This window comes from Passer montanus, unplaced genomic scaffold, assembly GCF_014805655.1.
Source record: "Passer montanus isolate IOZ18808 unplaced genomic scaffold, ASM1480565v1 scaffold23, whole genome shotgun sequence".
NCBI lineage: Eukaryota > Metazoa > Chordata > Aves > Passeriformes > Passeridae > Passer > Passer montanus.
In genome coordinates, this window is record NW_024366926.1 from 4,163,551 (window position 1) to 4,179,749 (window position 16,199).

The 16,199-nt window shown below is 42.2% G+C and overlaps 1 protein-coding gene across 3 annotated transcripts in view; it reads right to left on the minus strand.

The window, feature by feature from the left end:
• Positions 1-3,993, minus strand: part of SNCA (synuclein alpha) — a 63,703-nt gene extending 59,710 nt beyond the window's left edge. Inside the window, exons 1-2 of one of the 3 annotated variants that reach the window (XM_039710742.1) lie at positions 3,739-3,993; positions 2,179-2,324 (exon numbers count right to left, since the gene is read on the minus strand). In XM_039710742.1, the coding sequence (XP_039566676.1) occupies positions 2,179-2,299 (121 nt within the window). In that variant the 5' untranslated portion in view covers positions 2,300-2,324; positions 3,739-3,993. The other 2 variants (XM_039710740.1, XM_039710741.1) reach the window with 2 other exon arrangements.
• Between the last annotated feature and the right edge of the window lie 12,206 nt (positions 3,994-16,199).

Genomic DNA, 16,199 nt, shown 5'->3' on the forward strand with positions numbered 1-16,199 from the left:
CATCACCTAGGGGATCTGGACCAAAGACTCTGCATCTTCTTAAATCTCCACCAGCAATTGGAGGCTGAATGTTATGAAACTGAAAATGATTAACAGGTCCCACTCAGCCCAGTGTTGTTAGGTTCTTTTTTTGCAAGATGTCAGGCAGCTTTCACAGTATGATCTGGCTGTGAATCTCAAATCTGAAAATCCAACTACAGAAAAAGGGAGTGAGAAATCTCCACGAGCTCTAATGAATTGTGCTGCTCCCCTCCTCTGCTCATAAAGGGGCTTCACTACCTTTTGCACCACAATCATTATCAGCCTGCAGAACAAAAGATGATCACACTGGCCTTTGTTAACAATGCACAGGGGAAGAGACACCTCTGCTGTGTGCTTGGGAAGCAGACAGAGAAACACCCAGCTCCTCCTTTCCCTAGCCGAACTTGTTGAAACATCCTGCCTTCATGGGCAAGCACACAGCTGGACACAAGCTGCCAGGGCTTCTGGAGACAGCTTCCAACCAAAGGCTCTTTTGCCTGCACAACCAACTGTGCGCACAGCCCTTGCCTCCTGAAAAGGAGGCACCTGGTGGGAGAAGGATCCTCCACCATTACTACAGCCACATTACTACACACATGTCCCTACCACAGCTCAGGGCTCTGCAGTCCCCAGTTATTTCTTAAAATTCTTGCAAAAAATAGCAAGCCTGCCCTCCGAAGTTCAACCTCAGCAAAAGCGTCTCTCAAGACAACAGGAAATCTATTGCCTTTGGGAACAGGACTAGGTTCAAATGTTATTATGGTCTGGAGAACAGGTCAGAAACCAAGATTAATTTAGCACACAATGCAGGTTTCTAATACAAAGAAATCAATGACCCCAGAAGCATGGCCAAGACTACAAGAAAACAAAGTAAAAGTCCTAGCTCTGGAAAATAAGCACAATATACAGTGGAAGAACATCTATTTTGCGGTCTTGAAAATGAGCAGATGCTCATTTTAAAATAGATTCATCCTACAATTAGTGTTCAAAATGACTGCCATCCCTGTTGGCAAGAGCACTGAGCTTTGCTATGGCTTAAAAGGGAGGGAAGTATATTCCAAATGAGTAGTCCACACTATTTGGAGCAGAAATAATTTCTTACAGACTGGCAGTAGCCTGCAAGAGGGAATCCAAAAAAGGCACTGGAATACCAGAGACCTCAGTACTCCCATTGAAAAGAAATGCCTCTGTTTTTCAGCTCTGTTTAACTTCTCTCTGTTATGTGTGTACATCGCCCTCAGTACACACAGCGCCCATTACAGAACTGACCTGCTACAAAACCAACAGAACAGAAACGACCTACAGAAAAGGGTATCTTTTCCCCCTCCATTCTTTTATAGACAAGCTTTATTTGATGAATAAGAGAAACAGATCCATAATCACTTTTTTATAAATAACCACTTACTCATAGTCTTGGCAGATTGTTTTTCTGTGAATTTTTCATGACAGCATTTGCAAGACACTCTTCTAAAGCCCAATGCTTGCTAAATGAAGATGACTATCCTGCATGAAAGTACTACTCAGGGATTTGAAAATAATTTTATCCCAGGCTCTATGCAAGACTTGTTTGGCCTAGAATAAGACACTAACAACTGCTTTGCTACCTTGGGGTCTACCTGCCCTACCTCATTAAAAGTAGAGGCTCTTCCTTGAGAAGTTGTGGAAAATATTTGCCATGAATTTGCAATAGTAATCATAGATCATGAAATTAATTTCAGAAGATCACACATTACCATACAAAACATTACTGTCAACATACCAAGCAGCTGGCATGTTTACTACTCAATTCCTGAGCTAACCTCTCAAGTGTCTTCTCCTGAAATCCTGTTCAAGCCCCACATACTCTGTAGAATGTTGTGAAGCTACCTTCACCTCCAGCTTTTACGTATCTTCATACTGATTTTTACTGTACCAACCACCCCTTTGGCCTTGATCTGGCAAACTTCTTGCACGGAGTGCCATCCAATGACCTGCACTATAAGGCACTTGGCTTCAAAGAACCAGAGCTCAGGAAGGCACAATTTTCCTCCTGTTTCTTTTGCAGTGGTCTCCTGTGAGCAATTACATATTTTGTTGGAGAAGAATGGGTCTGATGAGGATCCAGGTGTGAATGTTGGGGTGCACCAAACAGCAGAGTGCTCTCTGCTGCCCACCTACCCACATAGAGGACTCCCTCTTTCGTCTTTCCTGCTGCCTCTGCCACACCCTGCTTGGTTTTTTCTGCTGCTGCTACGACTCCCTCCTTTGCCTTGGAAAGCCCTTTCATGAACACATCCATGGCTGAAGACTTTCTTCACAGAGCTCTAGAAACAAAAAAAACCAAACAACATAGTACACACTTTCAATAAGGTTTTTTCAGCTTTTTATCCCAACAAGGGAAAAAAAAATATTCTAACTGAATGGGATCACAATTACTTTAAAATTATATTATTTATATGCCTGAATTGTATAGCTATATGAAACAGATATCCTATTTCCACAGAATCCTATGGAGAGGTTGCCAATAATGCAGTTCTGATTGGAAGATGGTTCCATTGATATAAGTACCTTCCTTGCCTATCAAGGCATCATTTCTCTCAAAGGACAGCACTGTTCATGTGCTGAATGCAAGATTTAGCCCTGTGATTTGATGATACTCCACCTCTCATCCAGAGAAAAAAGGCAACTTAGATAAACATCAATGACTTAAAAAAAACCAAACAAACAGACCAAACTGAAAACCAAAACACATAAACCAAAACCTCCCATAAATGATGAATGTTCACTTGTGAGAAAACGCCATTAAACTCAGGACTGGAGGAAATAAAAAATGCTGCATTTCCATTAGTCCAGCATTTTACACACAGTCCACATCATTCTTTTGGAAACTGAGTTTTCCTGAATGGGTTCCTTACACGTATCACAGCTGAGAAAATATTTTACTAAAAAGCAAAAGCAAGAACACAGGATTTAAAAAGCACTGCACTAAAGCTACCAAGATAGTCCTCTGGCAGCAATACAATCCAGTGCTATACAGAAACCGCTGAAATAGTAATTAAAACCCAGAATCAGCGTCCCTTCAACAAATCCATTATCAGTAGTCCTTTCTCTTCCTCCACCCACACAGACAGAAGCGCTGCCTGTTATCTCCTCGTCTTTGCCAGAGGCTGAGTAGGAGGAATGGATGTCTAGGAAGGCATCTGGGCTGTCGCAGCTTTCCACTAACTCGTGACGGGCGTGCGAAGAACGGCAGCGTTCGTGCTCCAGCCGAGCTGCCCACGGCACCTGCCGCCCCGGGGATGCCCGGGGGGGTCCGTGCCCTCCACACACCCCCGGGGGAGGCAGGACCGCCCGCGGCACCCCCCGGCTCCTCCGCCGGCTGGTTCCTCCGCCGGCAGCCCCGTAACCTGGTGCGGGGGCACCTGGGGACCGCGGGTGTGGATGGAAACACACACGGGCACCTGCAGAGGGAGGAGGGAGGGAGCGGGGCGTCGCGCCCATGTGTATGTGCGCTCATATGTAGCTATGCATACACAGACATACAAATGCATGCACACAGCGAGGCACCTACCGAGGAAAGCAGAGCGGCGCGACCATATGGGCACCCAGGGGCTCCCGCGGGCACGCCGTCGGCACACGGCGGACACGGCGCCCGGCTTCTCCTCCCTCCCCGCGCCCACACGGGAACACTCAACAGGATACCGCTATCCAGCTGCCTTTGCTGTCAGAGACACACACCTACAATTCCACGCAGGCACACGCGCTCCCGGCCCCGCCCTGCCCGCACTCACCGCCGGGCTCCTCCGCCACCGGCGGGCGACCCGTTCCGAGCGGCGGCGGCGGCGGCGCGGGCTGCGGCGGGAGCGGCCCCTGCTCAGCACATCCCGGCCGGCGCTGTGGCACCACCCCGGCGGCAGCCCCGCAGGCGGCGAGAGCCGGAGAGGCGAGGGCGGGGGGCGGGAGGATGCGCCGCGGGAGGGAGGAGCGGAGGCTGCTCTCGCTCCCGGCTGAGATGCGCCCCCCGCCCGGCCCCCTGCGCCCACCCTATCGCGTCCTTCGGGCGGTGAGGTGGGAGGCGTGATTAACTCGGAGCACCTGTTCGCTGGACGCAGACCAAGGGAGAAGCGAGGGTAGAAGGCGTGCCAGGCGTCGTGGTCCCCCTGGGACTCCGCACAGTCACCACTCCCTCCAAAGGCTGGAGCGCCTCGTCTTAGAAGTGTTAGAAAGCTCTTGATGCGACACAGCCCTGAGTCACTTCACCAAAGCCTTAGAGAATCTCCCCCAGCTTCTAATTATTTTTCATCTACTTCCCAGTCTTCAACCCTGCAGTTCAGTGTCACTGTTCTCACAAGATTCATGATCCCAGCTCGTTTTAAGCACGGGAGGTGGTGCTCTTGCAGGTGTAATTCTAGTCTTAACTCTATGGCACACACACAGGAATTTTCATCCCAAATGAAGAGCAGTAGGGCCAGACTTGCCCAACCCTTACACTGCTGCTGGCAGCCTCCACCACACAATCCATGGCCACTGCCTCCTGAATCTTAAAGTCAGGCAGAGAAGTCACTTTCTCCCCAGAAAGGGAAACCTATCAAACTTCTCTATTTTGGTCACAGAATTTAAGCATGAAAAGCCAAGACCAGTAGGAGACAAGGCACTAGAACAGATGGACCTTCAGCTTGAGTACATCAATTCAAATCCTGCAAGACTTACAGAAACAGCTTGGGGTTTATTGCACTCCAAAAGGAGAAACAGAACATGGCATAGATGAGATACAAGGTTGTGAGCTGCAAGGAGCATCTTGCATCCATCATCCCTTGCAGACAGCTGATGCATCCCTGGTTTTGTTCTCATGCTGAGCATGTAGTGCAAGATCTTCCTCTTGTCAGGTTTCTTTGTAATATTTCTGTATTGTTTGGTAAATTTTCTTCTGCTTCATTGTAGTAGTAGTTTTAATCAACCAAGCATTAGGCAACAGATTTTACTTCTTTGCATAAGAATGTTCAGACTGGTAATACATATACATTTACAAATAAATCATTTTCTCATAATTCTGCTCTCAAGAAAACCTTTAAAAAAAACCCAGAAATTAAATTACGTAAGGTACCTCACCTCATTCATCCTGTGCAGCACATTCGTAGTTAGTAGTGCAACAGCTAGATGTGGTATTTCTATTTTCTTCCTATTTTGGGGAGAGGACAATAGGTACAGTTCCAGACAGTAAATAAAATTTAATCAAAATCATATTCTTTGCACATGTTAACTGGCCCAATTTACATATCTTAGTATGTAAATTGTCTCATTGAAAACCCTTGTCACTCATTCTCTACTACCCAGCAGTAAACTTAGACCCCAAATTAGAATTAAAGTGAATCTCGCACTCCTTATGTAAGTATTATCTTCCAGATTTAAAGAAGGCTTTTGTTTTTCCAGCATGCAAGTGACTATGAGTATGAAAAGTTCAATTTTATTATGCCGATATAAATCTAGATATACTTAGTGTGTTTAATTATGTTAGGAGAAACAGATAATCCAATATGATAAACAACCTTGTACATTTATGGCTCTGTTTCTGAAAACTTTACAAAGAAGAGCTCAGATATTTTCAACTCCTAGGTTTTGCAAGCATTCTTTTTTGCCTTATGTTTATCAAAGGCAGGCATTATGTTCTGCTGTTAAACAAAGTAACAGCTTGTCCTTTAGCAAAATCGTGCAGCTAGAAATAGAGAGGTAAAAGCAAGAGGGATCAGTTGCCACAGCAGAAGTAAACCTTAAAATTTCAGCTGTAGTATTCAAACTAGGCAGCTGTTAAATTCTAAATCATTGGGTAAGAGGCACAGTAAGAAAAAAACAGAGTACAAATGTTGACACAAGAAATCCTTCATTCTGAAAATGAATGGGACTTAGGTGGAAACCAGAATTAAATATGGTAGAGAATGGGCATTGTATCTCTAAGGCAATTGCTATTTAAACCACATTGTCTGCAACAGCTGGCTGGGGCTTTTTTTAGGTTGTCTCTTCAGTACTATTAGTATCACAGTAAGTTCTCCCCTGAAGCCTTTTCTGTCTGAAGAAAGGATAGTAGCAAACAGATTGCCCACTGATCACATTTAAAACAAATCTTTATTTAATGACACTGTTTACTTCACATGAGCATCAAGAGCAAAAATCAATTAAGTAGTACTAAAATCTTCTTTACTTTATCTCGCCTTACAGGCTAACTTATTGGTTTAGTTGCTAGTGATCAAGTATATCTACTTTATCACTATGAAAAGAGCAATTACGGACAATTGAAAAAGGTTGCAGAGTAAAATTGATCAGAATTTACTTGTTTTGGATTACTGACTCACTCACACAGGTTCCCTCTGTTACCACAGGCCCTTCTGCCAATTGCAGATAATCTGAAAATGGTCTTCATTGGATAAATGCATTAACTGTGAGAAACTGTGACCTCTTTATGCACATGCAGTGGTTTGATCTCTTACAGAACAGTTTACTATGTGGATTGATTTAGAGGCAACTGGGAGTTCAGATCAGTTTCCTAGACGCTTGTATCACAATGTTTGCATTTCTATTCCCACCCAGCTCTCTTTTTGGACCATTGCTGTCTTTACTGACCACGCTGTAACTACCTGTGTGCATAGCCCCTTTCTGAGAACTCAAAAATATGCTCAATTAAAAAAAAAGGTGAAGAAGACCTCATCTTTGCTTATAGGTAAGCCTGAGATTTAAAAACCATTATCTTTTTCTTATCATATTCATAAGTGTTGTAATTTAGCACTCCAGAGCACACATGGTGTTCCCATGATGTTTACTCAACTGGAAGTTAAGCATATGTATTAAAGCCTTCATACAATCAAGATGCAACTCATATCAGAGTTAATTTCCCAGTGGAAGCATTTGGTTTATTAATTTAAAATTAATATTCGTTACTATGCAGCAGTCCCATTGCAAAGGTTTATGTTTGTGGACTGTTTTGATAGATATAGTTCTGGGTGCTTATTATGGGCTGGGCTATTGGATGTCCACTGCCATGCAGCTGTTGCCAAGAGATGCAAATAGAACTGATCAAAAAAGTTTTAACTGATGTAGACATACATGACATCTATATATTGTATGGGAGTAGTTGGAGGTACGTACACACCTACACACACAGATGTACATATACATATATGTCAGGAAGATTGATGTATGTCTCTCGTTTGGTGGATTTCAGCTCAGATATACCAATATTGACATGTCTCTAACCACCAGACAGAAGGTTCTTACAGCTTTATACCACCTCTGTTGCAAACAGAACCTGCCAGACTTTTACCTTTCCTTCACTTGCAGTCAATGGTGAAGTTACAGAGCCATCAAAGCTTTCATAAACAATGGTAACATTTCATTAATTAATTAACCTCTCTGGGCTAGAAATTCAGCCCTAAAGGACACAGAAACTCTATTGCACCTGGAGCCTTTAGCAAAGCTTTGTTCTCAAAAGCAGTATCTTGAGTGCCAAGGAAGCCATCTGGCAGCATGTTTCTACTCAGAGACAGCCAGTAGGTCAGATGAGGCTGACCTAAGGGTGCTTGGCAAAATCAGTGCTGATTATTCTTCAAGATGTTTCCCACAGAATTACAGAATATGCTGAGTTGGAAGGGACCTCATTGAGTTCTTCTCTTAGCCTGCACAGAAACATCCCCAAGAGTCACAGCATGTGCCTGAGAACATTGTCTAAAGGCTTCTTGAACTCTGTCAAGCTTGGTGCTGTGACCACTTCCCTGGGGAGCTTGTTCCAGTGCTAAATCCCTCTCCGGGTGAAGACCCTTTTTCCTAATATCCAGCTTAAATCTCCCTGATACAGCTTCAGGCCATTCCCTCAGTCCTATCATGGTCACCACAGAGAAGAGATCAGTGTTTCACCCCTGCTTTTCCCATCACAAGAAAGTTGTAGATTGCGATGAGGTTTCCCCTCAGTTTCCTTTTCTCCAGACTGAACAGGCCAAGTCATATAGCACCAATAAATTGATTTTACCTGAAAGAAACAATCACCTTCCTCACATGTGATTCAATGTGTTATCAGCACCTCATATAACTGAAAATGCTAATGCTAGAAAAGTGGAAATCACCAAGCCAGAGTCAGGTCTGACGCCTGTCTTGTCCCAAGTTCTGTTTGATTGAGAAGCCAGCACCAGATGTCTCCAAGGTCAAAGATAAGGCAGCATGTTCTAAAGTAGTCTGCTGCAAATATAGGCCTGTGAGCCAGTGCAGGCACAGCACATTAATTACCTGCATGGCAGCATTTCTCAAGAGGTGCACCAGGAAGGCAGCAGCTTTAATTAGATACTACAGTTAGTTACCAGAAAACTGTTTGAACAGGGGGAAAACCCAAACAGGGGCATCCTTCATTCTATCAAACTGTCTTCTTTCTGTAATTCCTAAAGGAAAGTAGACATCATGTAAAGGAAAAGTGGTGGTTTTCATTCAGATATTAACCCACAGGGTAAACTTAAAGTCTTATCTTGGCAACACATGATTCTCTTCTCATTTCTCTGATTCCTATGTTCTAGCTTACCAGCCAAGGTATCCCTTGGATATTTTTGCTGGTGCCACTCCAATCATCATAAACTCATAACACCGTTATCAGTTGACAGCACTTTTTTTGTAACACCAGCCACTGGTCCAATTCAATTCCCATTCATGCTGACATTAAACCAGAGATTGACTCAGGGGAACCAAAAATAGCAAAGGAAATATCACTATAAGCACAGTATTATCTGTTCTGGTTTCTTTGGCTCCTTTATTTATTACATGGAATCACTTTTTGGAATCCTATTCTAGTGCAATCTTCAACCCACAGGCCTATACCTTCTTGTTGATATTTGTATTACCACAATACGTAGAGGAACTTGTCTTGATCTAGAATTCTTAATTTTAAGGCAATACCCTGGGCTATTAACATTTATCTATATGGAACACTAAGCAGGGCACGGAATGACTGTAGGGAGCCATTTCAAACTTCTTCACAAGGGGATGTATACTCAGGCTTGTGCAATGTAGACAATAGGAAAAAAATTACTTTTCCTCGTAATCACACACAAAATAAATGTACTTGGAAATTTAATTTAAATTACCATTTCAGTTACAGCCTCGAGCTCAGATCTTGGAAAAAAACCCCTACCTTAGAAACATTTAATTTCTGTTTTGCTCTCCAATTTGTTTCAATTCACAAGCAGTTTGAAGCATTCACATTTGCAGTGATGCCCAAGAGGCACAAGAAAAAGACTCAAAACATCACTTCAGTAAGAGACAAGGCAGTTAGGTAAGGGACAAAGGGAAGACAAAGCAGCAGACAGGGTGAGAGTGGTCAAAATTAAAGGCCACAGTCAAACTCAACTCAAATTTGTGTAGGTATCTCAATGAGGGGTTTGTCCAGAAAGAAATTGCAGGCTGTCAGTGAGCTAGGTAGAGATTTCTGGAGAATGACTTTTCATCTGTGAAGATTTCCTTTTGTGTTTTGAAATACAGTTGTAGAATTTGTGCAGAATCAATGTCTCAAGAATTTACCTTCTTCTCATGATACCAATCTACAGGAAATATTCAAAATATTTTAAAAGTTAAATTCTTTTCCCCAGTCCATATATTTTGGCATTCACTTCACTCATACCTGCTGATGAATGCCCCACTGGGCTTGATCTTTTATAGCCATGATCAGGCAATTTTCTTGGCTCAGAGGGGCTTATTATCTTGATCTCACGACAAGACACCAGCAGGGGAATAAAGCACAGATGAAGAATTTCAGAAGTAGTGAGAATGAAACAGGTGAACCATCCACAGTAGCCCATAATCACAGATCACTGCCTTTCTAGGTACTAACTGCCCTGTGAAATGAGATTTTGACATTTCTGTAGCAGTAAATTCTTTGTACCTGTGGTACATACTCATCAATAATATTTTCTGCTGGAATCCTCATAACCATGTTACCAGGTGCTTATGAAGTTTCCTACAAAAATTAAACTCCTTCAGAACTCCTTGAAGTGGGCATAAATCAGAATTTCCTCTTGCTATCCATGACTCAAATGCAAATTTCATTATTCTATGACTAGTCAGAATGCTCTGGTGAAGAGAGGCATTACCAATCATCAGCAAACTTGAGCTTCAACTTGAAATATGTCTGATTACATGCATTTGAACTGAACATTCAACTTCTTAAATGAACTTGAATGTTCTTTGCTTAAAATCATTGTGCTAAACACCTTAAAGAAGTGTTGTATATTATATATTCATTTAGTGATTTTAAAAGATTGTGTTTCAGTCACTGCTACTTCTGTCTGTTGTGAATAATATGACATTTACTCCACAGGGGTCATCTGTGCTGCAAGGTACTAGCAGCATGAATGAGAAAATGAGACCTTGACACTTCATTAAGCCATCTCAGTCTGAGAACAGTCTTTTCAGTCTCTTTAACATTTTTCATAAGTCAGCTGTGTTGCTCCCATCCAGTACCTTTTTATCACAATGTTACAGTTTTGCGGTTTTGACATATCTAGTGTGTAGTCATCGAAAACCACCCTCTCCTATTCCTATTTCTTACTTCAGTGATCTCCATTTGACTTTACCTGTCTGATTTGGGCTACCATTTAGACCAGCTCTGTGGAAGACTGATTCCTCACAGGCACCACAGAACTAACTTTATATATAGATGCTGAGTCAGCCAAAGCTGTGAGAGGTGGATCTATCTTGTCCTTGTCTCAAAAGATCAAAACATTCAAACAGCTAGGTATTTCTAAAATAAACCAAATTTTCTAGTGAAGTCAGGTTAGATCAGACCAACTAATTAGCCCAACTGAAAATAAAAATATTTATCCCTGACTTTGTCCCACATTGCCATGTTCTAGCAGCAGCTTTTGCTTCCAGACCAGCTCATTGTGTTTCTGAGTTGCAGCAAGCAAGCCCTGCATGTTCTCGTTTGGTCCTGGGAAAGTCCTCCAGCCCGACCTGAGGCCACGGAGCTGCTCTCTGCTCTTGAGTGCCATTCCACAAGCTCTGAGCTGTAGGCTTCTGGCTGCAGGTGGTGCTGTGTGGCCCTGTCACAGGACTTTCCCTCCCTTACCACTCCACCACTTCACTCTTTCTGCCTTCTAGGAAGTCTTCCTGATCCAGTCTTCTTAGGCCATTTTTCATCAACCAAGGAAGCATTCACACCCTCTTAAGCTGAGATCCAAAACATTTGTTATTTAAATGTCACCCCCTGTTCAGACAGAGCTTTGTTGCTGAGACCCAGCTGTGTTGTGCACTCTTATAAATCTGGAGATACATACCTCAGATATTGAACTGAAATCTCCCAATGAAGATGGTCATGGTCTGAGCATGTAGAAAGCAAACAATATTTTAGCATTAAGCACTGACCAAAGTGCTAGTGGCACAGTCTGTTTGAGACTTTTTTCATCTGCTGTTGTGATTACAGATTTCAGACAGACAGCCTACATATGACAGAGGGAGAAAACTGTAAGCACCAGAACTGCTTGAAAGAAGCGAGCGATGCATTTAGTATTCATTGTAGAAACAGCAGAATAGTGTTAATCAATAGATCAGCAGGACCCTGTTGCAGTATTCTTTTGCAATTGTAAGGAGAGAGAAAGATATTTCTTGCAATAAAACCCTATCTGTGTAAGTCCTCAAAGACAGGCTTATTCTTTCTAGCTGAGAATATGGTGAGGATCAAATGTGTTTCTCTCAACAACATGTCTGCATAGGCACGTGTAGCAAGACCTCAGTCTGCTGGAGGAAAGTGAGATTGTTCTGGGAGGCTGTAATGGCATAACTGAGCTCTGCTGAGAAGCTCAGGGTGATGTACAGCTCCCAGTGCAAGTAATGCATGGAAACAAAAGGTCCCTCTCTAGCCAAGGGTATGCTGCCTTCGCAGGCTTACCTAGCTTGTCTGTGTTGCTGCAGCTTCTATAAAAATCTTAGTGACTCTCATTTATAGAGTAGATCAATACTTCAGCTTGCATGCTTCCTGCATATTTAGTCTTGCCAAGCTTTGCCTTGTTCCGTGGTTTAAGCTTGGTGATCAGTTTATCACTGTGCAGCCACTCACTCACTCACTCCCCCACAGTGGGATGGGGGAAGAATCAGAAGGGTAGAAGTACAAAAATGTGTGGGATAAAGACACTTTAATAGGTAAAGGAAAAGCTGCATAAACAAGCAAAACACACTAAGGAATTCATTCACTAGCTCTCATCTACAAGCAGGTGTTCAGCCATTTTCCAGGAAAGCAGGGCTCCGTCACATGTAATGTATACTTGGAATGTTAAATGCCATAATTAGGAATGTAACCCCTTCCTGCTTCTTTCCCAAGATTTTATTACTGAACCTGACACCATATGGTATGGAATACCCTTTGGGTCTGTTGTGTTCAGCTGTCCCAGTGTGTCCCCTCCCAACTCCTCACGCAGCCCCAGCTGGGTTGTGTGAGGGGCAGAAAAGGCCTTGATGCTGTGTAAGAGCTGCACAGCAATAACTAAAACATCCCTGTGTAATCAACCCTGTTTCCAGCACAAATCCAAAACCTAGCCTTATGCAGGCTACTATGAAGAAATTTCACTTTATCCCAGATGAACACTTAGTTTTGGTTGAACAGGCTTTTGGTGTGGTTTGCAATCTTCCATGCTTTCTTCCAAACATGTGAGCAGCCATTAACATTAGAAGCTCACCTCTACATCTGTTTCTCTGAGCTGCTCTGTTCTGTCACTAGCTGTCCTATCCTGTTATACTTTGTGAGTTACAACTTTGTCTCTCTCTCTTTTGGACTCACATATGGGAACATGAAGAGCGTGTCATTACATTGTGGTTGAAGAAGAAGTTCAGTAACTCAAGCAGATTCATCAAGTGTTTCCTCCAAGGGATTAACACATCTATGTATTTGACCTTTTGCTGTATTCTTTCCAGTTTTTAGATACTGAACTCTCTAGTCAGCCAGGATGTGTTGAGCTCAGTGAGAATTTGTCTTTGATGAAAATTTCTGCTGGTTCCTTCTTCTGTTACCTTAACAACCAGTATATGTAACTCTCAAGTTACATCTTCATCTGAAGTGCCTCCCTCTTCCACATACATTTCCACTCTGAATATTCACTGAAAAATTATGTTGGAAATCAAATATTAAATAGAATTTGTATATTCCTGTGTCCTGGTTTTCCCACAGTGACTGAAATTGTCAGATAGCAAGCAACTCTCCTGCCAAATTGTGTGGGCTTTTCTTTTTAAATTTACCCCAATCAAAAAGGATAATTTCTTGTTTCAGCTATTGAACACCAAAGCAGAATTAATAAGTACTCAATTTCCTTCTAAGAAAAGGTTCTGACACATTCTACATTAACATGGTGCTAGTTTTCAGTGGAGGACTGCAGATTTTTTATATTTTTTTAAAAAAATTAAACTCTTTAAAATTCATTTAAAGCAATAAGGTTTTCAATGATTATACATGAAACAGTCTCACCGAAGTCCACAGTATCCTTCAATATGATAAAGCTTAAAAATTGTTACATTCAATTTTTTTAATGGTTATCTGCCCATATGAAATAATTTCTCTGTATGGGAATACTGGTAGCTCAGACTCTTCAACTCAGTGGTGTTCAGCATGTTCTTAAATTTGAAGTATGCACAGCAGCAAGCCAGACATTACACATGTTTAATGCTCAAATTGTAGACAAGAGTTCTGACATTACTGATCATATTCTATACATTTTCTGTACATGACTGTCTCTAGGACTTTTAAATTGTTGTAATACTAAGTTTTCTTTAAAGCTTATCAGAAATGCACTTTGAGGATGTAAGTTGTTTTATGGATGTTAGCTTTTCGTCCTTCAGTATCATGTGCATGTATTCTGACAAATCAGTCCCCCCAAGCCATCACACGAAAATGTCTTGCAATGATATTACTTTTAAAAGTTGTGCTTAAAACTTCTTATGGTTTTAATCAAAGAAAGGACTTAACCTTTTTTGAAGTACAAGTTCAAACACACTATCAGGTAAAAAAATAATAAACTTATAATCCATTTGAAATGTGTTTCAAGGTTTAAACATAGGGGGCAAAACCAACCCAACCAAAACCCAAAACATTTTCTATTATGGTTTTTTCTTTTTTTTACATTTTCTTCTCTACACCTATAAGAGAGTAGATTGAGATTTTTTTCTTCAATATAATTTCCATGAATTTGTATAAAGGTTACATTTTTGGCAGGAAGTGTGCCTTAAGATTGTATAATTTGGGTATATACCTGACCCCTTTCTGCTTACTGAGTTGAACTCTTTAAACATTTCTGAGCATCTTGCAAGAAAAACACAGATTACAAAGAGAAATGTCATTAACCTCCTCCTGTATTACTGAATACAACAAACTCCTCCTGTTTGTCACCCTATTCATGCTTTGATGTAAGGACACCTCAGCTGGGCTGCTGGCTGTGTCATCTTCTTAGAGAAACACCCCTTAATTCCTTTGAGGTATTTTCCTGGTGTTTCCCCACTGGCCTTTTTTGTTTTCCTGTTGGTTCTTGACCTCAGGAATGCCTGACTCATCTCTGTAAGACAGGAAGAGTGCTCCAGTGTGGCTCACACATTGCAGAGTCCCTGGCAGAGGGGCCTTGCTGGTACTCTGTCCCTCTAACCTTTGCATATCATCCCAGGAACAGCCATGTATTAACAGACTCAGCCCATCTGTTTCTTCCCGTGTTGCTGCCTTCAACTGGAAACCTGGAATAGAATATAACTTGTGCCACTTGTTCCTTTCCGAATGTCCCAAGGCCCTGAATTCCTGTTGCGAATGGCACTTGGACTACATTGCCATTTGCCACTACTACTTGCCATTTCATTGTCTCCTGTGTAGGAGATCAGTATTGGGGTACTGTGAGGGCTGCACCAGGCTAGGAATTTTCTTGGTGATATCCTTAACCCAGGTTCCAGGGAGACAGCAGGCGCTCCCATGGGTTGGGCCTGGTTGGGTTATTGGGCCTTCTGCTCTCCTTAGAAAGGAAATTCCCTACAATTTAATCTTTCTTTCTCTTTTTTCAAATTTTTAAATTTTTTTTTACATTTTTCTTCCTCTTGGAAGTGGGTGTAATACAGGAGGTTGACCTTTCTTATTGTAACCTTTTTGATTGGTGTAACTGGGCCTTCATCCTCTGGCTGCCCTCCCATGTACAAAACCTCATAGCTATTCTGCAGAGGATGAGTTCAAAATTCCCTTGGGAGCATACCAGTAATACAGAGCAACTTGTGCTGCTGAGACTCCCCCTACTTCTTCTCTTTGAGTGAACAGAACTGTTCATTGCTCTTTTACCAACATAAAGTCACGCTGCAAAATGAGGGGGAAAACCCATGGAAATACAACCTAGTCAACCCAGAAAAGAGGGTCCCTAGTCACCTGTCAGCCTCTCCACCAGTTTTCTGGTGGTCCTAAGAAGGAGATCCAGCACTCAGGATGGGGGGGGTCATGGTTCTCTGTCACCCCACACTTGATCTGGACAAGAGTGAGGCTGAATGCTTATGCACACTGAAGGGAGCATACACAGATTCTGTCTATTAAATAGATTTATTACACATTTGCCACTATGTGTTACTCAACATCATGATGCACCTTCAGTCAAGTGTTCCCATATTCTTCTATGTACCCTATAATGCCTTGCTTAGTGTCTTTAGGAAGGCTTTAGGCTGCTTCTCTAAATATACATATTTTCTTGCACAGTGACCACCACCATCACAAACTAAAGCTATCTTTTCCACCTCTCTGACTCAGAAATTTATCAGTTAGGCCTGTTTGAAACTCAGTAAATATAGCTGGAAACATGTAGAAATGGAAAATGGGGCTCATAGAGAAAATTTTATTACTGCAGAGGGTAAGCACAGCTTGCATGCAAACACAAGCACTCATCTTAGGCCCTAGCCCACCACATGACAGGAAAATGTGTTGCTCAATTCAAGCAGTTTGAAAAGCGAGGAATAAGCCATCAATCATTTCATTTTACTGTGCCTCATAAATTTGTGAAGTCTGTTATTTCCCAGCAAACCTTACAACCCCTTTTATGGAACCATGGAGCTTCACAGGAAGCCAGGCACAGCCTGGCCTGCCCTTTTCTGTTACATTTTCTTTGTCTTTTCACCAGAACTGCCTGTCATTGACAGTGAGCCTTTTTACAGAAATTAATCCAATTAAACACCCCCTC